This window comes from Bufo bufo, chromosome 4 (assembly GCF_905171765.1).
Source record: "Bufo bufo chromosome 4, aBufBuf1.1, whole genome shotgun sequence".
NCBI lineage: Eukaryota > Metazoa > Chordata > Amphibia > Anura > Bufonidae > Bufo > Bufo bufo.
The window spans coordinates 251,491,190-251,504,956 of record NC_053392.1 but is presented as its reverse complement, the minus strand read 5'-3'; the positions used below and the strand labels follow the sequence as shown (position 1 = coordinate 251,504,956).

The 13,767-nt window shown below is 49.3% G+C and overlaps 1 protein-coding gene across 1 annotated transcript in view; it reads right to left on the bottom strand.

The window, feature by feature from the left end:
• Window positions 1-13,767, bottom strand: part of EIF2B5 (eukaryotic translation initiation factor 2B subunit epsilon) — a 54,500-nt gene that overhangs the window by 24,861 nt on the left and 15,872 nt on the right. Inside the window, exons 6-7 of the mRNA XM_040428485.1 lie at window positions 1,423-1,500; window positions 777-1,089 (exon numbers count right to left, since the gene is read on the bottom strand). Coding sequence (XP_040284419.1) covers window positions 777-1,089; window positions 1,423-1,500 — 391 coding nt within the window. The remainder of the gene's footprint in view (window positions 1-776; window positions 1,090-1,422; window positions 1,501-13,767) is intronic.

The following is a 13,767-nucleotide window of genomic DNA, read 5'->3' as shown; positions in this document are numbered from 1 at the left end:
TTTAAGTCACTGCATCTTTATTTTACCTTACAATCGTGACGCTCCAGTAACAACTCTGCAGGCAGAGCGGAGGGCGGCGTAACGTCACTTACTCACGTGATGCGCCTGCTCCGCCTCCTTCATTCATAAAGTGGGCGGAGCAGGTGCGTCACGTGAGTAAGTGACGTTACGCCGCCCTCCGCTCTGCCTGCAGAGTTGTTACTGGAGCGTCACGATTGTAAGGTAAAATAAAGATGCAGTGAGTGATTAGTCTGCTGTGAGCAGCAGGGCCGGGGCTGTTATGGGTAGGGGGATCGGTCTATGGCACTGCTATGGGGAGGGGGGATCTGTGCACTGTTATGGGGAAAGGGATCTGTGCACTGTTATGGGGAAAGGGATCTGTGCACTGTTATGCCCATAACAGTGCACATATCCCCCCCTCCATAACAGCGCCACCCACAGATGAATTTCATTCATGAAAAAGAATTATTAATAAAATCATTAAAAAAAAGTATTTTAAAAGTATTTGGGCAAAAAGGCAGTTTCGGTTTCGGTTTTCGGTCAAGGGCATCCTGAATTTTCGGTTTCGGACCAGAATTTTCCTTTCGGTGCACCCCTAAAACATAGGGATATACATTACATTCAAATCACTGTCACCTATTATCTGCAGAACAGCTAGCACCAACGTTCACCAAAAAAGGGCCTACGTTCAGGATACTTTAACAAAAATAATGGTATAACACGACCTTCTCGTCCCTCAACTCCTTTGTCAATTTCACATATCCAACGTAGCTCACCAATTCTACAGTTTTTCCCAATACTAGTGTTGCTGATGCTGCATTTTGACCCAATTGTCGTGTTGCTCCCAATTAGTACATTCTCTCTCAGGACACTGCCATGGCCACGGCTGACCTCTGACCCCCGGTAAATATTGTGACGGGAGTGTGTATAACTCTGCTCCTCCTGGTCAGTGAAGTTCGTCTCAGGGGTTATAGGATACAGCCAACGGCACAGGATGTCAGAAGTTACAGCCTCATACATTGACAGGTTGGATACACGAGCGCCATATTCTTCCTGAGTGACATAGAGGTGTATCTGATTTCCTAAGATCTGCATAAAAGGAAAAATGTCTTACAACAAGCTATAGCGTCAGGTACAAAATAACACAAGAGTATAGAGACTGACTATGTGTTCAAACACCAGTGAGTCACTTTAAGCCATTGCTTTTGTCAAGTTTTTATTTAAAGTTTTTTTTTATTCTGGGACCATCAATATGGCAGCTAATACAGCATCAATATGGCAGCTAAAAACATTAATGAGGTTTCTCAATCTTCTAAATGGCAATTCTGTCTAAAAGTTGAGAGAGATGGGAACAGGAAGAAATTTAAAAGAATATCTGACACTCGCGGCTCGCCCTCATTCTTTACTCTGAAATGTACTTACCTCTTCATTAACAAGGAGGCCACGAACAAAGTCATCTCTGGTTTGGTAGTCAAAGTTGTCTGTGAACAGCTCTGCAACCTAAAATGCAGTAAATGGAGAGAACATGTAATTTTAATTGAAAGGCCAAGTAAATAATTTGAAATAAAAAAACTTATCAAGGAGATCAACATGCACCTCTGGTCTGGTAGTACACGGGATCATACAATATACAACTGTCTTGTCAGCAATACACAATATACTCACACTAGCCACAATCTTATGACCCTAATCTACAGGAGGTGACTAGCAGGGGAATCAAATTGCCATGGTGCCTCTTCTCATCCAACTGTATTTTATTTTATGATAAGTTGTAGCCTTCTCGCCTTAGGCTACTTTCACACTAGCGTTCGGGGCTCCGCTTGTGAGCTCCGTTTGAAGGCTCTCACAAGCGGCCCCGAACGGATCCGTCTAGCCCTAATGCATTCTGAGTGGACGCGGATCCGCTCAGAATGCATCAGTTTGGCACCGTTTGTCCTCCGTTCCGTTCAGCAGGCGGACCCCTGAACGCAGCTTGCAGCGTTCGGGTGTCCACCTGGCCGTGCGGAGGCAAACGGATCCGTCCAGACTTACAATGTAAGTCAATGGGGACGGATCTGTTTGAAGTTGACACAATATGGCTCAATTTTCAAACGGATCTGTCCCCCATTGACTTTCAATGTAAAGTCAAAACGGATCCGTTTGCATTATCATGAACAAAAAAAAAAAAAAAAAAAAAATTTTTTTTTTTTTTTTTTTTTTTGTTCATGGTAATGCAAACGGATCCGTTCTGAACGGATCTAAGCGTTTGCATTATAGGTGCGGATCCGTCTGTGCAGATACCAGACGGACCCGCACCTAACGCAGGTGTGAAAGTAGCCTTAAACAGTCTATGATTTGTTGGTGCTCTTTAAGGTGCCCACACATCTTCAGTAGCTGTCGGCTGAATGCTTGTACGTACATCTCTCCTAACACCCCCATACATGTACTCGCTCAGTTCGGCCGAGCATTTTTGTGTTTTCAATAGGCCACTGCCAGACACTACTTGCCGCAACTTGTTTCCCAGGAGAACAAAAGGGGTAAAGCTCCAAAAATTCAGTTCGCCCAACAATACACTAGTATAGGGCTTTTAGCGAGTTGTGGGAATATGAATACAACTGGTTTTATTCAAAATTTAAAAATTGTGCCATGTGGCTAAGGGGAGTAGTGAATCTACTGGTCTCATTGTTTTGTGTCCAGTGTATGAGGGGGAGCACTACTCTCTGCCTTTGAGGTTGCTATTTGCAGGCTGCTGACTAAGTGCATACATGTCAGCTTGTCTGTTGGGGGGGAGTGCATACCTGGTGAATACACAGACTCAAATTTGAGGCTACTGAATTCACTGCTCCTATTTGCCAAGCCACACAACCTTTTGTGTTGTAGCCACACAACCTTTTGTGTTGTATACTGTGCCCCTTTAGGGCAGTATATTAAGCTGACAAATCCACTTTAAGCCCTTGACGACATCCGCCATACATGTTGTCTTCTTTAAAGATTGCACCCACGAGGGGGGCGGAGCTAACCAATGGCCGGGTAAGACGTGCTTTACCTCGGCTCCCGACCGACTCCAACTTTACAGCCTGACAGGACACCACCCGCTTCGCTGACCACATGACAGGTCGCAGGAGGAGACCCTCATCGACGCCCGCTCCGACACGCCGCAAAACGGGAGCGTTTTCCCGCTTCTTCGTTCCCTCCAGCCAGACAGACGCTGACCGAGGGGAAGACAATTCTCCCAAGATGGCGGCGAGACAGGTCAGAGCGGCGTCCCCCACGCACCATGAAGACTCAGGCCCACAAGCCCCAGAGTCACCACAGCAGCTGGGGGGTACACCTACCGGTTCGCCGGCATCCTATGCTGCGGCAGCAAGCTCCGGCTCGTCGGCGGCTTCATCCCCGCCATACACAGGGTCGTCCTCAGCAGCACCTCAGGGACATTCTTCTAGGGGCCGCTGCTCCCAGACCTCGATCTTGGGGTCAGGGGCATCCATAACCCCACAGAGAGAAGATGAGGACTGGGACTGGAAGGTTCACCTCAAATCCCTCCCCACCAGGCATGAAATAGATGCCTTATTTTCCAGGCTGGAAACTTCTCATAAAAGAGATATGGAGGCCTTGCAGCAGGATTTAAAGCAGGTGGGTCAGAGGGTGGAGGAGGCAGAATCCATGCAGGAGCAAGTACTGGGGGTCCTGGAGTCACACCAACAAGTCATCCAGACACACTCTGCTCAGATCCAAGATATCATCACACATCTAGACGATATTGAAAATAGAAATAGGAGGAATAACCTACGCATTAGGGGCCTTCCTGAAGATATTTTACCACAAGATCTTGAGAAATGGGCCACTTCCTTCTTCAATACATTGATGTCCAGAGAACCAGGACAATCTCTTGAAATAGATCGTATCCACAGAGCCCTTGGTCCTAAACTAAGCGATCCTAATCGCCCCAGAGATGTCATATGCCGTATACATTTCTTTAAAGATAAAGAGGCCATCTTGAAAGCTGCCAGATCTGCAAGCAAAATCATGCATGCTGATAAAGAAGTCATCATTCTACAGGATCTAGCCAGGCGTACCCTGCAGCTACGCAAAGCACTGAAACCGTTACTGACAGCACTCAAAGCCAAGGACATTCCTTACAGATGGGGATATCCATTTCAATTGTCAGCTACTAAAGAAGGGAGGTCAGCTGTATTCAGATCCCTTGATGACCTCGCCAACCTCTGTGCAGCGTTTGATATCCCGCTGATGGAGTTGCCGGATTGGCCTAGTCCGAAGCAACCCATTCCCATCCCACAGAGGGAAAGATGGCAGACGACCTCACCTAAGCAGAAGAGGACCCCTAGACGTGAGCCTAACCCTAACGATTGACTGTTGGGACATTCTCGCTCACCCACCTGAGGGGATTCACACCCTCCTGTTGCCTTTATTGTTCTATACTGTTATAGAAATTATGTGCATATCATTTTCTTATGTATGGGTCTCTTAGACCTATACACACACCTGTCCTGTTATATATTCAGCAAATGTTATTTCTGCGTTATTATAAGTTGGAGTCCAGTAAGGAGACGGTTGGTCCTTGCTTTCTCCCCACCCCACTTAGGGACCGCAGCACACACCGCTGCGAAAGACCTCAGTCGTCACCTAGCACCCTTGAAACCGACGATGTTGGTTCTTCCAAATAAGATTTATATGCTTTATATATGCACTGCTCTGTGTTTAATTGTTCCCCTTGTTGTCTTCCCTCCCTCATGTGTCCTCCCCCATACTCCTACTACATTGCAGATAGTACTGACAGAATATAGGAGATTAAGCTTCCCTCTCACTAATATTCCTCAAAATGGCACCCATATCGTTTTGCACTTTTAATGTCAGGGGTTTCAATAAACCCGAGAAACGGAGTCAGATCCTATACAACCTCCATAAGAAGAGAGTTATGATTGCTATGATACAGGAGACTCACTTTAAAGCAGGCGCCGTTCCCAAATATGCCAACCGTTATTATCAGAATTGGTTTCATGGTCCTAATCCCACTAGCAGATCAGGGGGAGTCTCTATAGGACTCCACAAATCATTTAGCTATACAGTTTTATCCTCTGAGATAGACCTAAAGGGCAGGTTTGTTTTCATTAAGCTCTCTGTGGATCATTCTGTTATAACTATAGCTAATGTCTATTTTCCTAACCAGGGACAAACAACTTTTGGATCCAAGATCCTGAAAAAACTATCCAAATTTGCAGATGGTCCCCCGATCATACTTGGAGGCGATTTTAACCTGGTGATGGACCCACTGCTGGATGCCTCATCTGGTAAGTCCTCGATCTCCCCGAGTTCTCTGCGCAGTTTTAAATCCGAGCTCATGGCACTTCGCCTGGTGGATCTATGGCGCATTTTGCATCCAGGTGTCAGGGATTATAGCTTCCACTCTCCAATCCATAATAGCTATGGTAGACTCGACCACATCTTTATATCTCAACAACTGCTGGACTCTGGGCCTAAATGCTCTATTGACACTCGCCTGTGGTCTGATCATGCACCGGTGTGTGGCATTATTTCCTCCCAACCTTCTTACACCCGGCCCTTCTCATGGAGACTGAATGATAACCTGCTATCAGATGTAGCCTGCCTAGCAGACATCAGGAAGGCTATTACCAACTTTACTAATGATCATCTAACGGATTTGACCGCCCCCCCTATTAAATGGGAGGCCCTCAAATGCGTGCTTAGAGGGGTGTTTATTTCACATGGCTCCAGACTGAAGAAGGAACGCTCCCATAAATTGAAATCTCTTCTATCTGACCTTGCCATAAAAGAAAACCTAAACAAAAATTCCCCTACTGACACCTTAAAATCAGACATTTCTCTAGTTCAACATCAAATATTGCAGATCCTAGACCAAAAATCATTATGTTTTAGGGATAAAATTAGACACGGGTTCTTTGAGTATGGTAATAAATGTGGAAGTTGGCTAGCTAGGGCCTTACATCCCCGAACTGTCCTGACTCACGTGCCATCAATCAATACAGGTACTGGAAGCTCTGTACACAACCCAGTAGATATCACAGCGGAATTTCAATCCTATTATGCATCCTTATATAATTTACCAGCATCCGCTCTCTCACGAGAACCCCTTAGTGATGAAACTCGTGAATACATAACCCAATTTGGCCCTACACCTATATCTGACGAGGATACAGCCACGTTGGAAGATGATTTCACCCTCCCTGAGCTAGAGTCAGTGATCAAGAACCTGAAGAATGGGAAATCCCCAGGCCCTGATGGATTGACCTCACGGTTCTATAATATTTTCCGAGAAGATCTTACACCCCTATTGGTTGATACCTTTAATTCCATCGCACCAGATTGTCCATTTACACGACAGGCACTCCAGGCACATATCACAGTCATCCCCAAACCAGGCAGGGACCCAGCGTCATGCTCTAATTACAGGCCTATCTCCTTGCTCAACGTGGACCTCAAAATGTATGCCAAGCTTTTGGCCCTGAGGCTCCATCCCCACATTCCAGGTTGTATACACAAAGAGCAAGTAGGATTTGTACCTAGACGAGAAGCCCGAGATAATACACTTAAAACGCTAGGGCTGATAGCGAGAGCACAACAAACCAAAATCTCACTATGCCTTCTCGCTGTAGATGCTGAGAAGGCGTTTGATAGGGTGAGCTGGCGGTTCTTAGAGGAGACCCTACGCCACGTTGGCCTAGGAGACAAAATGATCTATAGGATATTAGCTCTTTATTCCTCCCCTTCAGCCTGTGTTCGTGTTAATGGACTTCTTTCTGCCCCTTTTGAGATCCGGAATGGAACACGTCAAGGGTGCCCCTTGTCCCCCTTTTTATACACCCTTGTGATGGAATCCCTGGCTAATGCTCTTCGGGCAAACCCTTCCATTTCGGGTCTCAGGCTGGGCAATAAAGAGCACAAACTGTCCCTGTTCGCAGACGACCTGCTTATTTACTTAACTTCTCCCAGGATTGGCCTGCCCTCGATTCTTCGTGAATTTGATCTTTTTGGACGCCTTAGTAACTTTAAAGTCAATGTGCAGAAATCAGAGATTTTGAACATAAACATGCCCCAACGGGAAGCAGATTCCTTAAGGGACTCTTTCTCCTTTAAGTGGACCTCCCAACATATTAAATATTTAGGAGTACATATCCCAGCCAACTTGACACATGTTTTTAAACTTAACTATCTACCTTTGCTTAGAGCTATTGAGTCCAGTTTCCATAAATGGACTTCACTCCAGATTTCTTGGTTTGGGAGGATTAATGTGGTGAAAATGGACATTTTACCGCGTCTTCTATACTTGTTTCAGACGATCCCATGTAAAATCCCTTTAACCTATTTTGCTAAGATCAGGAGAATGGTATCGGTTTTTGTATGGAAAACACCCAGAGCTAGACTAAGTTATAGCTTAATATCTCGTTCTAAAGCTCGGGGGGTGTCATGGTCTTACCTGCTTGCTGCTCTCCTTCGTTTGACATGTGCTGGCGGCCATCTTGGGTCCTGGGTTTCTTGTAGCCTTCCACCCTGCGGCTCCTCCTTCCCCTGGGAGGAGCTGGATGCCTAGCTCATATATATAGGAGGTCTGTGGCTTCAGTTCCTTGCTTGGTCCTCTTGTGTTCACATGCTTCTAAGACTGCTGCTGCTTCTGGTTCCTGATCCTGGCTTCGTCTGACTACCCTGCTGGTTCCTGATCCTGGCTTCGTCTGACTACCCTGCTGGTTCCTGATCCTGGCTTCGTCTGACTACCCTGCTGGTTCCTGATCCTGGCTTCGTCTGACTACCCTTCTGGTTCCTGACCTCTGGCTTCGCAAAGACTCTGCTCGGTTTCACCATCCGTTTGGACTTTTGCTTTACAGCTTTATTTTCAATAAAGCCTTCTTATTTTCATTTATCTCTTGTTGTACGTCTGGTTCATGGTTCCGTGACATTAGGACCAAGCCATGAATTCTGACGGTACAGGGCCATCCTCGCTACCCACACTGGTTGCCAGACTTGATCAGCAGGATCACCTGTTGGGTCGGTTCGCTGTGGCGTTGCAAACCCTGCTTGAACGCACGGCTCATTTCGCTCCCGTTGCCGATGGGTCGGTTGTCGCTCCTGGGCTCGCTCCTACTGCCGCTCCGGTTGTTGCGCCAGAGTCTACCCCGACACCTGTTGTTGCTCCTGCGGTGTTTCGGGGTATGACCGGTTCTGCCCCTCTTCCACAGCGCTTTGGGGGAGAGCCAACTCAGTGCCGAGGTTTCCTTAACCAGGTGGGCATTTATTTCGAGTTGCTGCCACATGCCTTTCCTACTGAGAGATCAAAGGTGGGCTTCTTGATCTCGCTGCTCTCGGACAAGGCCTTGGCCTGGGCCAGCCCTTTATGGGAGAACAACAATCCGGTGGTTGCCGAGTTTTCCGGTTTTGTTGCTTCTCTTCGGAAGGTATTCGATGTGCCGGCTCGTGCTGCCTCTGCTGCGAAGCTCCTTATGTCCATCAGACAGGGTTCACGATCCGTAGCTGAATACGCCATTGAGTTTCGTACCCTGGCAGCAGAGGTGGGCTGGAATAATGAGGCTCTGGTCGCTGCTTTCTCTCATGGTCTCTCGGATGCCTTGAAGGATGAGGTTGCAGCTAAGGACCTACCAGTTGAGCTCGAGTCTCTTATTTCTTTCCTGATTTTGATTGACACCAGACTCAGGGAGAGACCTTCCTTTAAGGAGAACCTGCGGAGGTCTTCTAACAGATTGGTGCCTACGTTTGCTGTCCCACCCGTGCCTCCCTCTCCTCCCACGCCTCCTGGGGATGACTTGTCTGGGGGTGAACCCATGCAGCTGGGGTTTGCTCGCCTGTCCGAGGGGGAGAGGGCACTCCGGAGACGCGAGGGCCGATGCATGTACTGTGGTCTCGGTGGGCATTTTCGGTTGGCATGTCCGAACCGTCCGGGAAACGCTCGTACCCTGAGATCCTGTCGGGGGCAGATCTTGGGTGGAGTCTCCTCGTCCCCGGTTTCCCGTGTTGACAAACCACTGATCACTGTTGTCCTCTCCTGGGTCGGGGGCTCGGTGACGACCCAGGCGTTGGTGGACTCTGGTGCTGGTGGTTTGTTCATTGATAGTGTGTTCGCTGCCGCCAATTCCATTCCTCTGCAGGCTCGAGGTTCCCCACTGGCTCTTGAGGCGATAGACGGCAGACCCCTTCTGCCGCCACACGTGACTCATGAGACCCTTCCAGTGGGGATAGCCATTGGTGCCGTTCACAGAGAGTCGGTCTGCCTCCAGGTTATTTCGTCTCCACACTACTCGGTGGTCTTGGGGTACCCCTGGCTCCAGAAGCATAATCCGACTTTCGATTGGAGATCGGTCGAGATCCTCTCGTGGTCACCGCAGTGTGGGGCTAGTTGCATCCATGGGTCTGTCAAGTTGCTGTGTACTTCCTCAGACTCTCTGTTGCCTCCTGAATACGAGGAGTACCGGGATGTATTCGATAAGGTGCGCGCGGTTGCCCTACCTCCGCACCGCCCATACGATTGTGCCATAGAGTTACAATCTGGTGCCGTTCCTCCTCGTGGCAAAGTCTATCCACTGTCGGTAGCGGAGAATGAGGCCATGGAGGAGTACGTGAGGGAGGCGCTTTCACGCGGACACATTCGCAAATCTTCGTCCCCGGCAGGGGCTGGATTTTTCTTTGTGAAAAAGAAGGGCGGTGAGTTGAGGCCTTGCATCGATTACAGGGGTCTCAATCGCATCACGATCAAGAACGCTTACCCGATACCTTTGATTTCCGAGCTGTTCGATCGCCTTAAAGGGGCCACGGTCTTTACCAAACTCGACCTGAGGGCGGCATATAACCTGGTAAGGATCAAGGCGGGCGATGAGTGGAAGACCGCGTTTAACACCAGGACCGGTCATTACGAATCCTTGGTTATGCCCTTTGGGTTGTGCAATGCGCCCGCAGTCTTTCAGGAATTCATCAACGATGTTTTCCGTGACCTGTTGCAGCAGTGTGTGGTAGTCTATTTGGATGACATCTTGGTATATTCTGAATCCATGGAGGCCCACATTCTGGATGTCAGACGAGTGTTGCAACGGTTACGAGAGAACAAGCTGTTCGGTAAGCTTGAGAAATGCGAATTTCACCGATCCCAGGTAACCTTCTTAGGTTACATCATTTCCGCTGAGGGGTTCTCCATGGATCCTGAGAAGGTTTCGGCTGTCTTACAGTGGCCCCAGCCCAGTGGTCTTCGTTCCCTGCAGCGCTTTTTGGGCTTCGCCAATTATTATCGGAAGTTCATCAGGGACTTTTCCATGCTGGCCAAGCCTCTCACGGATCTGACCAGGAGGGGCAGTAATTCCCAGGTCTGGCCGCTCGAGGCCATCCGAGCTTTTGAGGCCCTAAAGTCCGCCTTTGTGTCGGCTCCGATTCTGTCGCATCCCAACCCTGGGTTGCCCTTTGTCCTCGAGGTGGACGCGTCTGAGACGGGAGTAGGCGCTCTTCTGTCTCAGCGTAGAACACCAGAGGGTCCTCTGCTTCCTTGTGGGTTTTACTCCCGGAAACTGTCTTCCGCGGAGTGCAACTATCAGATTGGTGACAGGGAGTTATTGGCCATCGTGCAGGCCCTTAAAGAATGGAGGCACTTGCTCGAGGGTTCGGTGGTTCCGGTTCTCATCCTGACGGACCACAAGAATCTGACCTACCTTTCTGAGGCCAAGAGATTGACACCACGTCAGGCCAGATGGGCTCTGTTCTTGTCACGTTTTAATTACGTGGTCTCCTACCTACCCGGTTCCAAGAACATCAGGGCGGATGCCTTATCACGGCAGTACTCCGAGCTGTCCAGGGAGGAGTCGATTCCGACTTCGGTCATACCTCCGAATCAGATCCTGGCCGCCATTCGCACCAGCCTGACCTCTCCCCTGGGTGAGCAGATTTTGGCGGCTCAATCTGGTGCTCCCTCTGGGAGACCCAACGGCAGATGTTTTGTGCCTGAGGAGTTGCGCACTCGGTTGTTGCGAACCTACCATAACTCCAAGACCGCGGGGCATCCTGGAAAGAATCAGCTGTCCTGGGCTGTTTCACGTCTGTTCTGGTGGCCTTCCCTACGTTCCGACATCGCCGCATATGTAGCGGCATGCTCCGTTTGTGCCCAGAGTAAGTCCCCTCGGCACCTTCCGTTGGGCCTTCTGCAACCCATAGCCACCGGGGAGCGCCCATGGTCACACCTGGGGATGGATTTCATTGTGGACCTCCCTGCATCCCGAGGCCATACGGTCATTCTCATGATTGTGGATCGGTTTTCCAAAATGTGCCACTGTGTTCCTCTCAAGAAGTTACCCTCTGCACAAGAGTTGGCCACGATTTTTGCCAGGGAGGTCTTCCGGTTGCACGGTTTGCCTAAGGAGATTGTGTCGGATCGGGGGAGTCAGTTTGTGTCCAGGTTCTGGCGCGCCTTTTGCTCCCAGTTGGGGATTCATCTCTCCTTCTCCTCGGCCTACCACCCTCAGTCCAATGGGGCCGCAGAACGATCCAATCAGGCCTTGGAGCAATTCCTTCGTTGCTATGTCTCCGATCACCAAGACAATTGGGTTGACCTCCTGCCTTGGGCTGAGTTTGCCAGGAACACGGCGGTGAACTCTTCCTCTGGGACGTCTCCCTTCATGGCCAATTATGGGTTCCAACCTGCCGTGTTACCGGAGGTATTCTCTCGCCAGGATATTCCGGCTGTGGAGGATCACCTTTCCGTCCTACGTGCTTCTTGGGTACAGATCCAGAAGTCCCTTGAGGTCTCTGCGCAGCGCCAGAGATTCCAGGCTGATCGCAGACGAGCGCCTGCTCCTTCCTACCAGGTCGGAGACCGTGTATGGTTGTCCACCCGCAACCTCAACCTTCGAGTGCCCACTCCCAAGCTGGCGCCTCGCTTTGTTGGTCCCTTCCGAGTGCTTCGCAGGGTAAACCCGGTAGCCTATGCCCTTGCGCTTCCTCCTGGCATGCGGATCTCCAACGTGTTTCATGTCTCCCTGTTGAAGCCACTGGTGTGTAATCGTTTCACTTCCTCGGTTCCCCGGCCTCGTCCGGTCCAAGTGGGCAATCGTGAGGAATATGAGGTGAGCAATATCCTGGACTCACGCCTGGTCCGCGGTCGGTTGCAGTTTTTGGTCCATTGGCGTGGTTATGGTCCAGAGGAGCGTTCCTGGGTTCCCTCCGCAGATGTCCATGCTCCTGCCTTGCTCCGAGCCTTCCACGCACGCTTCCCTCAGAAACCGTTTTGTGCTCCGCGGAGGAGGGGCCCTTGAGGGGGAGGTACTGTCATGGTCTTACCTGCTTGCTGCTCTCCTTCGTTTGACATGTGCTGGCGGCCATCTTGGGTCCTGGGTTTCTTGTAGCCTTCCACCCTGCGGCTCCTCCTTCCCCTGGGAGGAGCTGGATGCCTAGCTCATATATATAGGAGGTCTGTGGCTTCAGTTCCTTGCTTGGTCCTCTTGTGTTCACATGCTTCTAAGACTGCTGCTGCTTCTGGTTCCTGATCCTGGCTTCGTCTGACTACCCTGCTGGTTCCTGATCCTGGCTTCGTCTGACTACCCTGCTGGTTCCTGATCCTGGCTTCGTCTGACTACCCTGCTGGTTCCTGATCCTGGCTTCGTCTGACTACCCTTCTGGTTCCTGACCTCTGGCTTCGCAAAGACTCTGCTCGGTTTCACCATCCGTTTGGACTTTTGCTTTACAGCTTTATTTTCAATAAAGCCTTCTTATTTTCATTTATCTCTTGTTGTACGTCTGGTTCATGGTTCCGTGACAGGGGGGTACGGGACTACCAAATTTTAGCTCATACTATAAAGCGACAATCATGAATTGTGTGCTTGATCTATGTCACAACCGCTCTACTAAACTATGGGTAGAAATTGAGCATGAAATGGCTCCACATTTAGCCACTGGAATCTTTTGGTTGTCCCCTACCTCCTTGAATTCATTATATAGTTCGCAATCCCCGATGCTTCTATATTCCTTGGCTAGGTCCTGGGCTAAATTTGCGGTTAAACTTGGCCTTATACATTCTCCTGGTCCTCTCACGACACTCACGGGTCATACAGATCTCCCCACAGGCTTGAGTCAACTCCCAGCTTTAGGAGACCATAATAGACAACCAATCAAATTAATAGACATTTATAAACAGAATGGTTTACTCCCTTTGGAGGATCTTTCCCACATTATTCCTGCAGGCCCTGGGCGTTGGCTCCTCTACTTTCAGTTGCGAAGCTTCATTAAATCCCTGATACCTGGATCGCGGTCATGTCCCCCCTTAACTGAATTTGAAAAGATGTGCACAGCGAGGTCAGCTCCTGATCATGCTATATCTCATTTATATGCCATGTTGAACTCTGGGGAGAAAGAGGACTCTTCCACAGATACCCAGGGAACTAAACTCAAATTCATGTCTGATTGGGAATCGGAACTGGGAGCCACCTTCTCTGTAGACCAATGGTCCAGATCTCTCCTCTTCACTCACAAATTAACAGTGTCTTGTAATTTACAGGAACTCAACTATAAAATCCTTAGCAGATGGTATAGGACCCCAGTGCGATTACACCAATTTTATCCTCAGGTATCTGATGCATGTTGGAGATGTCTTAATGCAAGGGGATCCATGACTCATATTTGGTGGGACTGCCCGGGTGTAGCCCCACTGTGGCAGGAGATCTTTGACTTATATAATTTCTTGTACAAAGCGACTATTACACCCTCACCTGCGTTAGCTCTTCTATCCATGTTCTCAGGGCGGATCTCACA